This window comes from Caloenas nicobarica, chromosome 1 (assembly GCF_036013445.1).
Source record: "Caloenas nicobarica isolate bCalNic1 chromosome 1, bCalNic1.hap1, whole genome shotgun sequence".
Classification (NCBI taxonomy): domain Eukaryota; kingdom Metazoa; phylum Chordata; class Aves; order Columbiformes; family Columbidae; genus Caloenas; species Caloenas nicobarica.
Genome location: NC_088245.1, coordinates 17,006,051 through 17,021,772, shown reverse-complemented (window position 1 = coordinate 17,021,772; position 15,722 = coordinate 17,006,051). Strand labels below are relative to the sequence as shown.

At 46.3% G+C, this 15,722-nt stretch overlaps 1 protein-coding gene across 1 annotated transcript in view; it reads left to right on the top strand.

Annotated features, from left to right (window-relative positions):
- Positions 1-10,950, top strand: part of CELSR1 (cadherin EGF LAG seven-pass G-type receptor 1) — a 169,181-nt gene extending 158,231 nt beyond the window's left edge. Inside the window, exons 26-35 of the mRNA XM_065632385.1 lie at positions 663-775; positions 2,083-2,162; positions 3,432-3,558; positions 5,543-5,668; positions 5,971-6,107; positions 6,617-6,720; positions 7,539-7,706; positions 8,625-8,861; positions 9,163-9,427; positions 10,926-10,950. Of these exons, the coding sequence (XP_065488457.1) occupies positions 663-775; positions 2,083-2,162; positions 3,432-3,558; positions 5,543-5,668; positions 5,971-6,107; positions 6,617-6,720; positions 7,539-7,706; positions 8,625-8,861; positions 9,163-9,427; positions 10,926-10,950 (1,382 nt within the window). The remainder of the gene's footprint in view (positions 1-662; positions 776-2,082; positions 2,163-3,431; positions 3,559-5,542; positions 5,669-5,970; positions 6,108-6,616; positions 6,721-7,538; positions 7,707-8,624; positions 8,862-9,162; positions 9,428-10,925) is intronic.
- Positions 10,951-15,722: the final 4,772 nt, after the last annotated feature.

The following is a 15,722-nucleotide window of genomic DNA, read 5'->3' as shown; positions in this document are numbered from 1 at the left end:
GGAATTGTCCAGGCTTTGAAACATAAAACAATAAAAGGTGTGTTCTTAACTCCATTGCCTTGGAGGCATTAGCAAACTCCATTTCAAACAGTGCTGAAAGCAAGGTGAGGTACCTGGGATGGCAGCTCAGAGTGAATCCCACCTGAGCTCAAGCAGTTAATTCCCGTGAGTTCCCAGGTTCCTTTGTCTCTGGTGTTATTTTAGTGACAGCAAGCTCACGGCACTTAAGAATGCACTTTTTTTGTAGTATAGACATCTCCTCAGTTATGATTCATGTCATTCTGCTGCATAGGCTTATTGAAATTCCTCAGCATGTCACTCAGCCTCAAGGCTTCATCACACTGTGTGAGTATGACTATAAAACTGTGCTGAAACAGAATTAATTTGGGACTTAACGTTTGTTGTCATTTTTATGCAGCTGAACTTTGTTCTGGTAGGCCAAACTTGTGGTATCATTTGATATGGAGTGACCAGTGTAAAGGTTTTGATTTACAGAAGTTTTATTTCAATATTTGCCTTGATTTTCTTACTTCTCAGACGGTCCTATTGAACACAGTTTGCCACTCTAATTTTGTTTGTCAGTGATTTGAAAATGCACCTGGTTACATAGAGGATCTCAGCCGTGCCTTTCTGATGTACCTTCTCTCCATTTTGTGACCCAGGGCTTGCTGTAGGGCTGGATCCACAAGGCTATGGGAACCCTGATTTCTGCTGGTTGTCTGTTCATGACACCCTTATCTGGAGTTTCGCTGGGCCCATTGTAATTGTTGTAGTTGTAAGTATGGTGGAGCTGGCATCCTGAGCTGTCTCTTCCTTACTGCTATGTTCTCTTTTATGTTTTGTCAACCAATAGTCATAACGTGAAGCAACTGTATTCTTTACATTTGAAGCTCATGTACTCGAGCTTTCTTCTTCTGCTTAAACAAGTAGGACGTGAACTGAACTCCTGGAAATCAGAGGGCTGCTTGCCAGTGCACAGATTGCTTGTGGGGCAATGGCTGTATAGCCAGAAACATATTTATTTTTTCCTCTTTGCTTCGTTGCATGTTTCAAGGCTTGGTTGGTGGGCTTATAAAACAAATCAAAATAAGCCATAACGAGTCCCTTCATCCAGAAGTCCTAAAGGAATATTAAATAATTCAGATTCCAGGAATTTAAAAGAATTGGCTGGTGTTTAATTTCTCATTTAAAACATCCCTCAGTAACAGAGCACCAGAAGATACATATACATGGTGTGACTGTGTTTTGAATACCAAGTCTGGTCTCCTCATCTCAAAAAGTATGAAGTAGACCTGGAAGTGGCATAGATTGGGGTCACGAGTCATCAGAGACATGGGACAGCCCCTGCTGGAGGAGCAACTAAGCGGACTAGGAGCCTTCAGCCTGGAGAAGAGAAAGCTGCAGAGAAGGGGATAGAGAGGAGCTTGTAATAGCTGGAGAATACAACCGTGGAGCCAACCGATCACTGTCTTTTCCAACACAATTAGTAGTAAAAAGTAGCAGATTCAGAGCAAAGAGGACAAGCCACTTTGTCACTCCACAGGGAGTTGAGTTAGAAACTCACTGAGACAGGACAGTGGCGGTGATAAAGCTCTGCGTGGTTTCAGAAGGTAACTGCACGAATTCCCAGCATCGATATTCACAATGAGTGACTAATACAAACGCACCACGCCGCCTAGTATGTCCCAGCTCTGAAAATCAGTGGAGGCTGGAGTATTATTTAGCGGAATTATCGCTATATGTGTGCTCTGGTACTGCGTTCTGCTTTGACCCAGCTGAAGCAAGATGCTGTGCTGAGTGGGCTCTGGGCTGGACAAGGACAGCCATTCTTGAGGGTTTATGTTTCACTCAAACCTCTTTGCATAGGGCCGACTTAGTGGGTTTCAGATCAAGTTGCAGGATGTTCTTGACTACGTTGGCTTGAAATAAGATGAATCTCGGAACTCTGAGATGTGTGAATTGAAGAAAAAATATTCTTGTCACCACAAACCATTTTAGGATAAAAATTGCATTGTCATTAGAAACTGTGCCCTAATGACTTTGTAGAAGGAATCCATGCTATTGCTTCAATTTCCCTTTCAGATAAATACTGTCATCTTTATCCTGGCAATGAAAGCATCGTGCAGACGAAGGCAACGTTCATTTGAAAAAACTGGAGTCGCGTAAGTTTGGGTTCAAACACCTTTAGAAAAACTTCTGGCTAGGAATAATAAAGGGACAGAATTGCCTAAAAGCAAGTGTTGGGGTGGGAAATAAATAAGATATTTGGAGAAGACAGTCAGCATTGGTAGAGGCAATTGGAGCTGCTTCACCAGCACCTACTCCTGGGGTTCCTTTGGAGGCTTTGTGAAACCTCCACCATGGTGCTCTGCACCACCACCAAGTGTAGGCAGGAAAAGAGAGGGGAGGGGGCAAGGCCTGGTGTCTGGATGGGATCACTGCAGTCCTTCAGATCTTCCATGACACTCCCCCCTACACTGTCACTTCACCTCCACCCATGGCATGCCCAGGAAGACATAATTCCGGGTCTCCCTGTGCTCACCTGTGGCTCAGAAAGGTCTCCCCTCACTAATGCCTGGGTGACCAGCCATGTCGTGGCAGAGACACACAGAGTTTCCCGTGCTGAGGGTTCGGCCTCCCCCCATCCCGCGCCCCGTGGGACAAGCAGAAAGCCTTGCAAGCTGAAACCTGCCGCCTTCCCAGGCTGCTGTGGCGACCTGTTCCCACTAACGTTTGTTTTGCCCAAAGCTCAGAATTTCCCTGTGAACTGAAATGTGACTAGCTAGTGGCAAGACATCCCCCTTTTTTTTTTTTTTTCTAAATAAGTAGCTCTGTGAGATTTCAAAAGGCTTTTTCTAGCTATTTATTCAGCCCTAGCTGTTGGGTAATTTTTTCAAGTTTCTTTTTTAAATCTCCTCAAACAAATGGAGTATAATTGCTACTTAATGGCAGCTATTTTACTCATCATACAAAACTTCTGCCACTAGAATTGTGACCATCTTTTAAAAGTGTCTGTGGAAATAATGTTTTTAAGCAAACAAATGTTCCCCTGAGTGCTCTCAATCCAAAACCTTGGGCTGTAACGTTGAGAAGGAATGCGAGAGTGAACTTGACAAACAGAAGCGAGACAGATGTGGCTGTTTACTGCCGTGATCTCTTCCTCAGGGTCAACAGGGCTGAATAGCCTGGGCTTGGCGAAGAGCCCGTTTTTTTGAAGAAAACCTTAGAAATGAACTTGAAAAGAAAACACCCTTTTTTTACCTGAATATCCCGAGTCATTGAGTAGTGCAGTGAGAGAGCTGGGAGCTGGTGAACACTGAACGTTTTCCCAAAGGGCCTTTCCAGCTGGGAATCCTCAGGCACGCGCGGAGGCGTTGGGCTCTTCCCGCGCGTCGCGTCGCGCTGCAGATGCGCGCGTGTTTGTGTTACAGCTCTGTGCTGCGGACGGCGTTCCTGCTCCTGCTGCTCGTCAGCGCCACGTGGCTGCTGGGGCTGATGGCCGTGAACAGCGACGTCATGACCTTTCACTATCTCTTTGCCATTTTCAGCTGCCTGCAGGTAAGTTGGATGGCGTCTCGTCCGTGGCAGACCCTGGGGAGCACACTGCTGCACCCAGACCTCCAAAAACCTGCCAAACTGAGCTAACTTCAGAAGAACAGAGATGTTAAGTACGCTTTTTTGCTCTCTTTTCTCAAAGAGAGGGTGCTTGTCACCAAAACCATAAGTTCGCATAATTGCATCTCTCACTTTTAGTCATTCTAAGGAAAAGTGCTGTACTGTTTTAACCTGTGACAGACAAATAACAGTAGGAAATTACACCTTTATCTTTCTAGAGACAAAAATCTTTGTTACTGTCTTCCTCATGTGCATTGTTCATAGTCATTCTGTTGCTACTGCAAACAAGAGATCGTTTTATTTCACCCGGAGTGGATGGCTCCAAGTTCAGGGCTTTCACAAATTAAGTTACTGTTTAAGGAAATGAGCCAAATAATGATTTTCGAATACAACTGGTCGCTTTAGAGATTTACTGGGTTGCCTGTCCTAACAGATACACTTGTTGATTAAAGATGCAGAGCATAGTTATTTGTAGAAGACCTGGTACACAAGTAGTCATGAAGCTTCCCGTTGGTCACAACAGGAATGTGGCCAAGGATGGCAGTAACTGTCTTGGCGAGTTCCTGCAGTATTGAAACAGCTGCTGCTAGCAGGCCAATCTTGTCAGCTGCAGCACAACAGCCACAAATTGCAACCAAAGAGAAAAAGAAGTCTGGTGGGTCTCCTCTGGAAGTGACTGTCTGTGCCCTGGAAGCACACCAGATAGGCCAGCCTGGAGCAAGGTTATTTTGCCACTGCAGCAGATATGCTCTGAAACAAATAGATGTGCTCAGGCTGTAAAACCAGGCTTCCACAAACCTAAAATAAAATTAAATTAAATATAAACCTGATGAGAGGGAGGAAAGTCAGCAGCTGGAATTCTCCAAACTTGCCCAGAGAGGCACAGTGGTATGTGGTGTTTCATGTCATTGCCTTCTTTGAACTTGTATTTTCACAGAGACATTTATGTGCATTTTATTAATGTGCATTTCATTAATGAATAATCCCGAAGTGCTAATGCCAGCTAAGATTGCATTTGATCGAATGTTTAGAAAGTGAGCTTGAAGTTTAAATTTTCTCTAAAAGTCAATTGCTTTGGCTGAAATAACAAAATGCACACATCTTGTGATGTTGGTACAGCTGCAACTTCATGAGTGATTGGCTTCTATGTACTATATCTCCAACCAAAATTGATAACAATTTGGCAGCTGCATGAATTCCCTCAGAGCAAATGCATCTGAAGGCACACACATGTGCCCCCTGCCCCCAGCAAAAGCTGTTAACATGTGTTCCTGGCAGCCAACAACTGCCCAGCCCTGGGGATTTCAGTGATTTTCGCACCAGGAGGTATTGCTAAGCCCAGGAACGTATGGGGCAAAAGTTGGGACCTTTCTGCCCACAGTGTCTCTACAGTTCTCCAAGCAACAGCATAAAGGACACCGACCACAGAATTTCCCCGTTTCCAGAGGTTTTCACTAAAGGCTAGGATATTTTTTATGTGCTGCTATTGATTTTGTCTCATCATCGGTGTAAAAGCTCTAAAATCTTAATGCAAGTACAGCCCTGGAACCCCCTGCAGTGTATTCCAGTGGGACATTGGGGTCCCCATTGGATATTTCGAGAAGGACATTTCCTCCCAGACAACGAGGGAGGGTGGCAGCTACCACAAGCTCTGCTCTGTAAATCCTGGAGGAACACGTTGTTGTGTATGTTTTCCCAGGCCCTTTATGCACACTTGAACATGGAAGTAAATTATGAAGAAGTCCTAGGAGACCGATCAATGCCATTTCAGTCAAAGACAGAAAATAGTTATTGCTATTGAAATCATGGACTGCAAACTAGAATTCAGGGGTTATTTCAGAAAGGCTGTTCTCTAATATCTGTTTGCATTTGCAGTTTGGTAGCAATGAATAATTTAGATTTATTCTTCCTCTCTAAAATAATCCAGGGGCTGTTCATTTTCTTCTTCCACTGTGTATTTAACAAAGAAGTCAGGAAGCACTTGAAGAACACTTTAACTGGAAAGAAACCTCTTCCAGATGATTCCACTGCAACAAGAGCTACATTACTAACTGTAAGGAAAAAACATTGGGAAAAAACATCCTCTTGCTGGTAGAAGTTACCTAAATACACTTATAGGTGGCTTGTCCATAGTTAAGCGAATCATCTGATTAATTTCAGTGACTTGTACAAAGATTACTGATGGCCTCTCTCAAAAATTTTGACTCTTTTAATTAAAACTTTTGAGAGGAAATCATTTTTTTCCTTGGCATCAAAACCCACTCGTTTCCTTCAAAACTTTTAATGCACTGGTGGGTAACGAGGGTTTCTGTTAGGATCGTTCACTATTGCTTTGTGTCTTTTTCTTTCCTTCAGCGATCTCTGAACTGTAACAACACATACATAGAAGAACCAAATATGTATCGCACAACTATTGGGGAATCCACTGTCTCCCTAGAAAGCACCGTCAGGTCAGCCAAGAGCCACAATAGCTACCTTGCTTATATTCTCAGGTAATCAGGTGGCAGGTGCATGGCTTTCAGGTGCTTGCCTTTTCTTTTTCATTGCTTTTGTGGAAAACAGAAATGTTTTAGTTCAAATGCTACTTGTTTGATGTCTTAACAGTTCTGTTTTATGTGGCTGTACTTTTCTTCTGTGCATTTCTTTTGCATGCGTCTTCTGTGGGGAGTTCCGACAGTGCGGTGGTTAGCATAGCTGCTAGGTTAACTATATGGGCTGTGCTGCTTGCCTGGTGAAATTCAGTCATGTCTCAAGGAGTGGGATTTAGCTTATTAACTTCAGGCTGTTTCAGAGTATGATTCGTGTGACCCAAAGCAGACAGCAGCATCAGGATAAGCTATGTCTGGCTGTAAAAGTGACCCTGTTGACAAGCAAGCACAGGCCGGCTGGCATCCACTGCAGCTGTCTGCGTTTGACCAAAAGAATCACATCTGCATGTCTGCCTTGTTGTTAAGAACAGTAAAGTGACCAAGAAAGTTGTCCCTTGTTTTTATTCTCTAAGGGATGAGGCTGCTCATAAGCTCAGTGGATCCTCAAGTCAACCAAGGGCTGGTCAGACTGAAGCAGATTCCTCCATTTTTCATAGGAATCCATCGAAATCCAATGGTAAGAATTATTTCTAAATGCTTTGACCCAGTTGTGCACCTTTTTCCTCTCAGCACTTTTTACAAAGGCTTCTATAATAGGAAGAATAGTTAGTCTGACTTGGTGTGTCTGATTCTCGTTATGCTCTTGACATAACGAGCTATGCAATGGTTGCTTTACTAGGGAATCCTGGAATGGAAGTATCATGTATCTGCTTCTTGTGATCATTCCATTTTAATCTGACAGCTGTCACAGCTGTTGACACTTTCTGGCATCCCCTCTCTGTCTCAGAAATTATGTGCTGTTGCTCTTGATTTTTAATTGGAGATCTTTTAACATTTGAGACCTTGAGGCAATATCCTCTTTTACTGTTATGTGTTTTGTACAATAAAACGAGAAGTGTCTCTTGCCGACTTTGTTTTGTTTCGGGTCTTGATGTTAGATTTTGTTGCCTTGTAGCAATGTTTAAGAGTGCATTTGCAGATTCTTGACATTTCTAGGTACCTTGGTTTGTGTGTTGTGTTGACTGAGATCCTGTGGAGTTACTGTTCTACATATTGAATAGGGTAAAAAGCCTCCCCATTCTGTTCTGCGCCTCTCATGTACATAAAAGGTCCTGCTCACTAGCCAAGCCAAGCAGTTGTGCTTCCCATAATTACTGAGGTGGATGCCACAGTCCTCGTGAATTAATCCTACGTACGCTTACAGATGTAAGAGCTCATCCCTGGTATGGCCTGCACCAGACACCAGCCTTTTCTCTCTTCATGCGTTCGTCAGGCAGATTTGTCCAGCTCCGGTCCGCGCTCTCATCGGTGTGTTTCCCCTTTCTGCATTTGCAGAGCACGATTCAGACTCTGACAGCGAACTGTCCCTCGATGAACACAGCAGCTCTTACGCCTCCTCCCATTCATCGGACAGTGAGGAAGAGGGGCTTGAGCCAGAGAAAACGTGGAACACGTCCACTTCCAAAAATAATGAACGTGGTCCGCTCCACAGCACACCCAAAGGTACTCCCGGTGCGAGGGGAGGGCAATGGGCTTACTCCCTTCTTTAAAATAGCTTTAGAGTAGACAGGACAAATTTTTCAGATTCCCACATGGCTGAGACAGCATTCCTACTGCTGTGCCTTGCTTTTGCAGAGCTCCTTGTTGTCTCCAGCTCAGAGACCTTTCTTCCTCCCAGGGGTTTGTTCACAGGGGTGACTGAGTGCAAGCAAAAGGCAGCTTGAGCAAATCTGCAACTTTGGGCACTCAAGCAGAGGGCAGTCAGTGGGCTTTGCAGACCGGTCCCCTCAGCTGTACAGACAGCAAAGTCTCATGTGAAGGAAGAGGAGGAAGGAGCTGGTTATTTTGAGGGCAGAAGGAAGAAATACCTGCCTCTCCTCGTGCAATATGGGCATGTGGATTTAGTGGGGTTGGGGAGGTGACGGACCTAAAGAGTTGGCGATCACTGGCCATTGACATCAGTACTGTGCGGCAGGGTGCAGGCATTTCTAGGCGCAGTTCGTCTTGTCCTAAAGATAAGTCAGCTTAGACTGGCAGACATCCAGGCTGTGTGTTAGTGCTCTGCACAGACACAGCACGAGGTGCCTCAGGTGCCCTTGCCCCTCAAAAACTGGCATCCCCAGGGAACCAGTGTGATCTCTGGCCCTGGAGAGCTGAGAGAGCAGGTTTGACTCACACCTCTCAGTAAAGGAGCCAGCAACCTTGCTCTAAGAAGAGTTTGGACACCCTGCGATCCTACCAAGCATGTTTTTTGGGTGTTGCTGCACCCCAAGGGCAGCACAATCCAGCAAGGATCATGTGAAGTGTTGCTCTGGTTTGACACACAACTCCTCCCCAGCCACGGGGAACAGGACTGGCTGGGCAGTGGTTGAGAAAACCTGTCAAAAGTGGTTTCCGAGCTAGTGTTTTTTTGCGTTGCAGTTGATCCCCTTCCCAATCATGTGAAACCCTATTGGCCCACAGAGTGCGTAACAGCCAGCGACAGCGAGGACCCTGTTGGGAAACAGAAGCTCAAAGTCGAGACCAAGGTCAACGTAGAGCTTCACAGGGAAAACCAGGTGAACCACGACGCACCGCAGGACAAGGAGAATGAAGGGCAGCAAAAGGAGAACAGACCTCTGTCCCACCAAAATAACCAGCAGCCGGAGCAGAGGAAAGGTAACGCAGTCAACCCGGCCTCATACCCAGACTGGGAGACCGGGGAGTTAATGAACCTTAATTAGTTCATATGATACCTTTATTGGGGAAGAACACTTCCCAAATGGTTCCAACCTGTGTAACCAGATACACCATGGGAAGCTAGTAGGTAGTTGCTGAAGTCTAAGCTTGTGTTTTTGAAATAAAGTGACAAACTAGAAATCCGATCAAGAAATATAAAGTGTCACTTCTTGGATGTGTTCAGCTTGAAATTAAAGTGATACTTTTCAAAATTCTCATTATTCCCTCTTTTCCATAACAGGCATCTTAAAAAATAAAGTCACCTACCCTCCCCCGCTGGTGGATAAGAATATGAAGAATCGGCTGCGGGAGAAGCTGGCAGATTACAATCAGACCACGATCTCATCCAGGACTGCTTCCCTGGGGACAAATGACGGGGTCCACTCTCCCTCGGACTCAGGGGTGACAATAAAAAATGCTCGGAGGGAGCAGTCTCGAGACCAGCTCAACGGCATGGCCATGAACGTCCACGTGGGAACAGGACACGCTGACACCTCAGACTCAGAGTAAGTGCCATGTCAGGATGGCCTGGCAGGCCTGTCATGACTCTGGCCTCTCCCTTCGCTTGCCAGCCCAAAACTCCCACACGAGCAAGGATTTCACCTGGTGACTGGACCAGAGTCCTTCACCAGTGCCTCTCCTGATGGCTTGTCCATACCATGTCCCCAAGCCATGGTGTTTCACTGATGAGAAGGCCAACAGAGGTATCACAGGCAAGGTTCTGCGATAGACACTGGTCACTAGTCACACTGGCATGCTCTGAATTTTTGGGCCTTTCACTAATGGGGTACAGTTAATTATAATGTGGCCGGTACCAGGCACCCAAGGAAGAGGGTAAGTGCAGGACAAACGTGGAGCAGCGCCTCTTGGTGCATGTCCAGTAAGACCAGCAAGAGCTATTGTGGGTATCGGGCAGCCAGTGTGGAGGAGGGCAGGTGGGAGCAAGACCCGAGTGGAGAGGACCCCTGAGGAAGCCCAGTGTTCTGGGGGTGAAGGGAACTAGGCTGGGGGAGCATAGGCTGGGTGTGCCGCTGGGCAGAAGGAAACCATCGCTGGGGCAGGAGATCCAAGGGCTGCAGAGAAAGTGTCATGTCAGGCTACTGATGGTCACTTACCAGATGCACGATTCCCACCCGCTGCATGGCAATTGGTGTGCGTGTGTATTTGCCGTTGCAAGCTAAATCAAATATTAACAAAAGACAGAACAAGCTCTCAGCCAAAGGTTATTCTCAGAAACCTCATTACTCATCATAATTCTTGCAATTAAAATGAGGACAACGGCCGTATATGAAGTCTGCACAAACATTTTACACACATAGTTTTCCTTTTATTAACGCAAATAATAATTTCATTCTTTCTCCAAACCAAGAGAAAATTTCTCATCTAGCTCTAACTCTGACATTGTCCCACCATGCTTTAAACACCCGTGTTGTCTCTGGGTGCACAGACCATTGCCAGCTCACTGTAAAAATACAATTTTGAGTTGCTGGGAACTGGCTGTTGAAATGTATCCTCATTAGCCAGGAAAGAAAGATGTCTTTAACAAGCAGTATCTCCTTGCTGCTACCACATAGTAACAGGCATTACTGGAGAATAGTTGGCCAACTTGTTGAGCTAAGCAACTGTTTTATCTCTGTACCTTTTTCACGCTGTAAAACTCTGCTGTTGGACAGCAGATTGCATGAATCTGTCTGAATACCAGGTTTCTAACAACTTGTAAGATTTGGGTGTGAACCTTGCACCTTCACCTAAAGATTAGCCAAACACAGGCCCTCCACAGAGCTTCCTCTGAAGAGTGCGTCTCTCGTGGATGACCTGGGAATGTTTCTCCCATCTGGTCTTGCTCTCCAGGGCAGCATCCCCCCTGCAAGTGTTGTATTGGCAAAGCATGGTCACTTCACACAGCATGAGCCTTTATTAAGAAGGAGCAGGTGTTTTTGGGTGGCGTGGTTTGCCTGTGCCTGTTTAACCCTAAGCTGCACGATTACTTCTTCCCACTAACAGAGGCAGTAATGAAACTTCAATTTGAACCATCAGGAAACTGTGACCGCTGCTGCGCGGTTCTGGACTCCTTGGCGCGGGGTCGCCGCCCGCCCGCCTCGGACGTCGTCGGAGCGGCTGCGTAACGAGGACAAGGTGGGCGCCGATCCCCGCGCGGCTTTGCGCTGCGCAGGCTTCTGGCCGCTCGCAGCGAAACGCGGTGCCCGGCCGCGCCTGCCGTCGGGCTGCTCCTGCCGTCGGGCTGCTTCTGCCGTCGGGCTGCTCCTGCCGTCGGGCTGCTCCGTGGAACGCGGCACGGACCCGTGCCGAAACGCATGGAAATGGCCACAGGGATGCGCTGTGAGGGACGGATACCTGCTCACGGTGCGGACAGCGCGGCAGGGGCTGCTTACCCACTGGGGAGAACCGAGAAAACCACATTGTTGTTATTATAGACCTACCGTAAGTCAATCCATCAGCCTTAAGACAAGCGCCAGGAGACATCTCTTGCGGAGTTTTGTCCAACTACAGTGTGAACCCGTTGGCTTGCTGGGCTCTAGGGAGGAGTATCCCAACAAGTGTCCTTTTGTTTCTACGCCAGCATCTCTATCCGTCCCCCTATGGACATATTGTCTTAAGAAAAAAAAATCCTTTTATATATATATATAAAAAGTGTAGATACTTTTATATATTTTGTATGGTGTTGCTAAAGAAAAAGTTCCTTTGTATATTTTACATTTATACTGATCTTCTTAATTTGATAATAGGAAATCAATTAAAAGAGGTTTTGATATTTTTTATATCAACATTGCACAATTTTACTTGAATTTGGCATTTGATAAAGTAACTGAGGTTTGCATGGAAGCCACCTTAAGATGCAATGCAGTTTTCAAAGTTATACAGTAAAGATTACATCAAAATCCATTACTATAATTTAGAAGTTTTATTGACAGATTTTGGAACACTTTAAGGACACAGTATGCTTTCTTCATAATGTCTTGTAAACCCACAAAAAATGTTTGTTTATTTTTTTTCATTTCTTGGTGTTTTGGCTTCTTCTCTCAAGTGCTTTGAAATGTTCAGCAACTGAACTTCAGGACTAAAAAAAGTCATATCCTTATCTAAGATTTCAACACAGTCCTTTTCTGGGAGATGGCAAATCAATGTTTCCCTTACCAAGAACAAGAAAACAAGTGGTGTCATTGTATGGTAGGTTTTGACTTTGATCTGGCTCTGCAACAAACCAGTGCTCTGCGCGTCCCAAGAAAAGGGTCTTCCTCCTGTGGGACAAGTTCTGCCTCGGGCGCAGTTTTTTATTTTACTGTTAATTTCTTTCCCACTGGAGTCAGTACCTTGCTAATCAAAGCAGAAACACGAGTCTTTAGGGATGTCCAGGTTTCACTGCCCAGCTCTTTGACAAAGCCTTGGCCTTCTTGGTGTTTCAGAAAGCACATGGAAGGCCTAAGGTTTCGTGTTTCCCAGAAAATATGCTGGTTTCACCAGAACAGGAAAGTTAAGTGTGGCGTGTCCACCATCTTCACCTTCCTGCAGTGTTTACAAGAAAAGGAGAAATAAGACGTGAAAAAGTTTGCATCCGACAGCGTGGGGCAGAGCTCTGCTGGTGGCGTCCCATGGTGGGGACCAAGGGCAGCAGTGGCACGGCCGTGACCGCGGCTGTCAGGAGCTCCTCGCTCGCCAGGGCTGCCCTGTGGTGAAAATACTGGCTTCCGTTTGTGTAACTGCATGAAAGGGGGTGGGGGGAAAAAAAGAAACAGAAAACCAGGCTAAATAAAATGTAGGAGTTGAGGAAAAAATGAAATAACAGATACTGTAATCTTGGTTTCATTATATTCCTGTGCATTTTCAAATGTATCAGGGAGGCCTTTGGTAGGGGAGAGGGAGGAAGGATGCCATTCCTTTAAAAATTATGCAACGTACTGTGTGACATTTTCCGACTGAAAAAAAGTTTTGAATGTTTTGAGGGTCTGGCACTTGGCTGTGTGCTCAGGCGTTGTGTATAACCCACACTAGTTGCTTCTACATCTGTGTATGTATATTTTGTCCCAGTGAGATGTAGGTAGTTTTTGTTTTGATCAGAATTGTTGCAGCAAATGAGGGTCAGTTGTATTAATGACAAAAAATTAAAACCTATTTTTATGACTTTTTAAAAGCTTTATGGCAGATTAGACACTGGAGGTTGGTTTTTTTTTTAACAAATGTATATTTATTAATGTGCAGAACACTGGAATTGCAGCACAGATAAAAGGAGAATTTACAATAAATTAAGAAATTTTTTTGAATATGTATTCTTCCTCTGGTGGTTTATTTTAAAATACAGTACAGATGCCGAGGGCCCAAATGGCATTTCCAGGGGTTTAGAAAGTAGCAGGGGGGACACGTGGGTGCCCGTCGCTCTGGTGGCTGTGAAGCATCAGCCGGCAGCGCTGCTCCCTGCGGGAAGCTGCCAGCCTGGGCTGTGCGGGATGTGCTCCAGGTGAACACACACACACACACACACAGTCCCCCTTCCAGCCCAGTGCCCACTGCTGGCACAGGCACCTCCATGTGCATTGGCTTTTGGTCCAACCTGCGACATTTCTCACACCCGGGAATCGGTCCGTGGAATAAAAACACCCTCTGCGAAGGCGGAGCGAAGCAGACGGCCAGGAAAGCACCGGCTTCGGAAAAGGAGGCTGGAGAGGCAGGCAGCCCAGCCCTTGAAAGCCTGCGATGAAAGGACCTTTTTGGACTTCCTTGGCTACGAACTCGGCTTTCTCGAGCCAGCTGAGGCCAGGCTGTGGTCTTGCTCGCTCTGTACTTTTCAGGCTGCTGTGCAAGTCTTCATCCACGCATCTCATGAGGCATAGCAGTGACCTGCGCACGTCTGTCAGCTTTCTGGAAATGAAAGTATTGCCTAGCATCATCTGGCCAGCTTTTCCAGAAATGTTTCTAAACATTAGGCAATAAATTGGTGTGAGATGAGGCGTAAGTAGGCCTCAGGTTTTCACATGAGCAGGATCATTATGGGACAGACCAGCCCGTGATCTTGTCTCCAGTAACAGCCAACAGCAGATGTTTAGGAAAAGAGGATTATCAGCCACATGCTCCATGGTGAGGCGGCCCCCGTGGGGTCCAGAGCCCCCCACACACTGCCACTCGGGGCTCCCCAGCGGGAGGGCTTGGGCTTATCCCCATCAGCCCATTTTTTCCTCCAATAATGTGTCCTGTTGTGTTTTGGAACCACGGGATCTTCTGGTACACAGTGGGTTGCCTGATTCGCTCACAAGCAGCAAGAAAATGTTCTTGCTCGTCTTCAGCTTCATCCCTGTCCCCGGCGGTGGACGCCTCTGCTGCCTGCACCACGGGACGCAGTGAGCAATCGTTTCTCAGTCACCTCCTCCAGGTCAAAGAGGAAGACGGGCTCCATCCTAGAGCACTTGAGTTGTCTCTTTCCAGCTGAATGGCTCGGATCTCCGTAACTGTTCCTTGTGCAGAAACACTGCTGTACCTTTTAACCTTCTTTCTTGCCCTTCTTCAACCCCTTTACCAGGTCTGATGTAACCTTTCCGGAGATGGCAGAGAGAAAGAAGACACCGGAGCAGCCCACAAAATGAAAGCGGTAGGCCTACCAACAACGCAAACAAAAGAATTACTTAAAAAAAAAAATCTCCATTTCCTTCCCTTTTCCTCTCCTAATATTTACAATGACATTTGGCCTAAGCAAATTTTAAGAAAAAAGACTCCAGAAGAGGTGGACCAGTGGCAGCATTATGGCACGATAAGGCTGCAGTAACCTGAGCGATCACGTAGCCCAGCCTCTCCAACAACTAGGGGTCAAATATACTTGCAGATTTGTCTAACATGCTCTGAAAAATCCCCAGCAGACCTAGTGAGATGTTAGTCATCATCCACACCAACATCATCTGCAGATCCCGGGCCAGTCTGGGATGTATTTGGGCCTCACAGCCTCTTCTGCAGAGCTTCTGCCCTGCCTTTGTGCTCCTGTATTCCATTCTCCAGTTTCTCATATACATTTTGGATTTTAGTTGTCCGTGAGGATGCCCGGAGTCCTTTGGCAGCATTGAAGCCTTTACAAGCTACCTTTTGTTTCATCATTCAAACCATGAACGAAAATACCAAATAAAACTAAGCCCGAGAGGGCTCTTGTAAAACTTCCCTTCTTGCCAAGCAAGTTGTGCACCCACCTCATATCATTTAATGTCAGACCGCACTAACTGTATTTTGCATATGAGAATAGAGTGTGAGACAGTATCGAACCATTTACTGAAGATGTGTCCCACCTGCTGCTGCTCGTTTATCCACCATGCCAGGCACCCTATTCAAGAACAAAATTAGATTAGTCTGACGTGTGTGTTGCAAAGAGACCGTGTTCACTCACTACTGTCTTCTAAATACTTGAAAGCACTTGCAAGTGCCCCCAGGAACCCCCTGGAGCTCTGTACTGGGCTGGTGTCTCCTCTTGTGTCAGGTCAGACATCAGCTGCCGCCATCCCTCCGCTCAAAGACCACCGCGAACAGGGGATCCGCTACTTCAACTTAAATATTTCGTACTCTGAGCGTATTTTATTTGAAGGGGGACCCAGGCTGATGCCTCTCTGAACTGGTGCTGTGAGTCCCCAGCCCCTGCGCTGGGTGAGGAGACACCACAGCAATGGAGGGGGGCCCAGCCACCCCTTATGGAGAGGGCTGTTGATGATCGGAGCCCTGTCTTCTCAGACAGTTGCTGTGTGTCCCAGGGCCACCCTGGGCTGAAACGTGGGCCTTCCACCAGCCTAAGGCTCCAGGAGTTCATCCTGACCT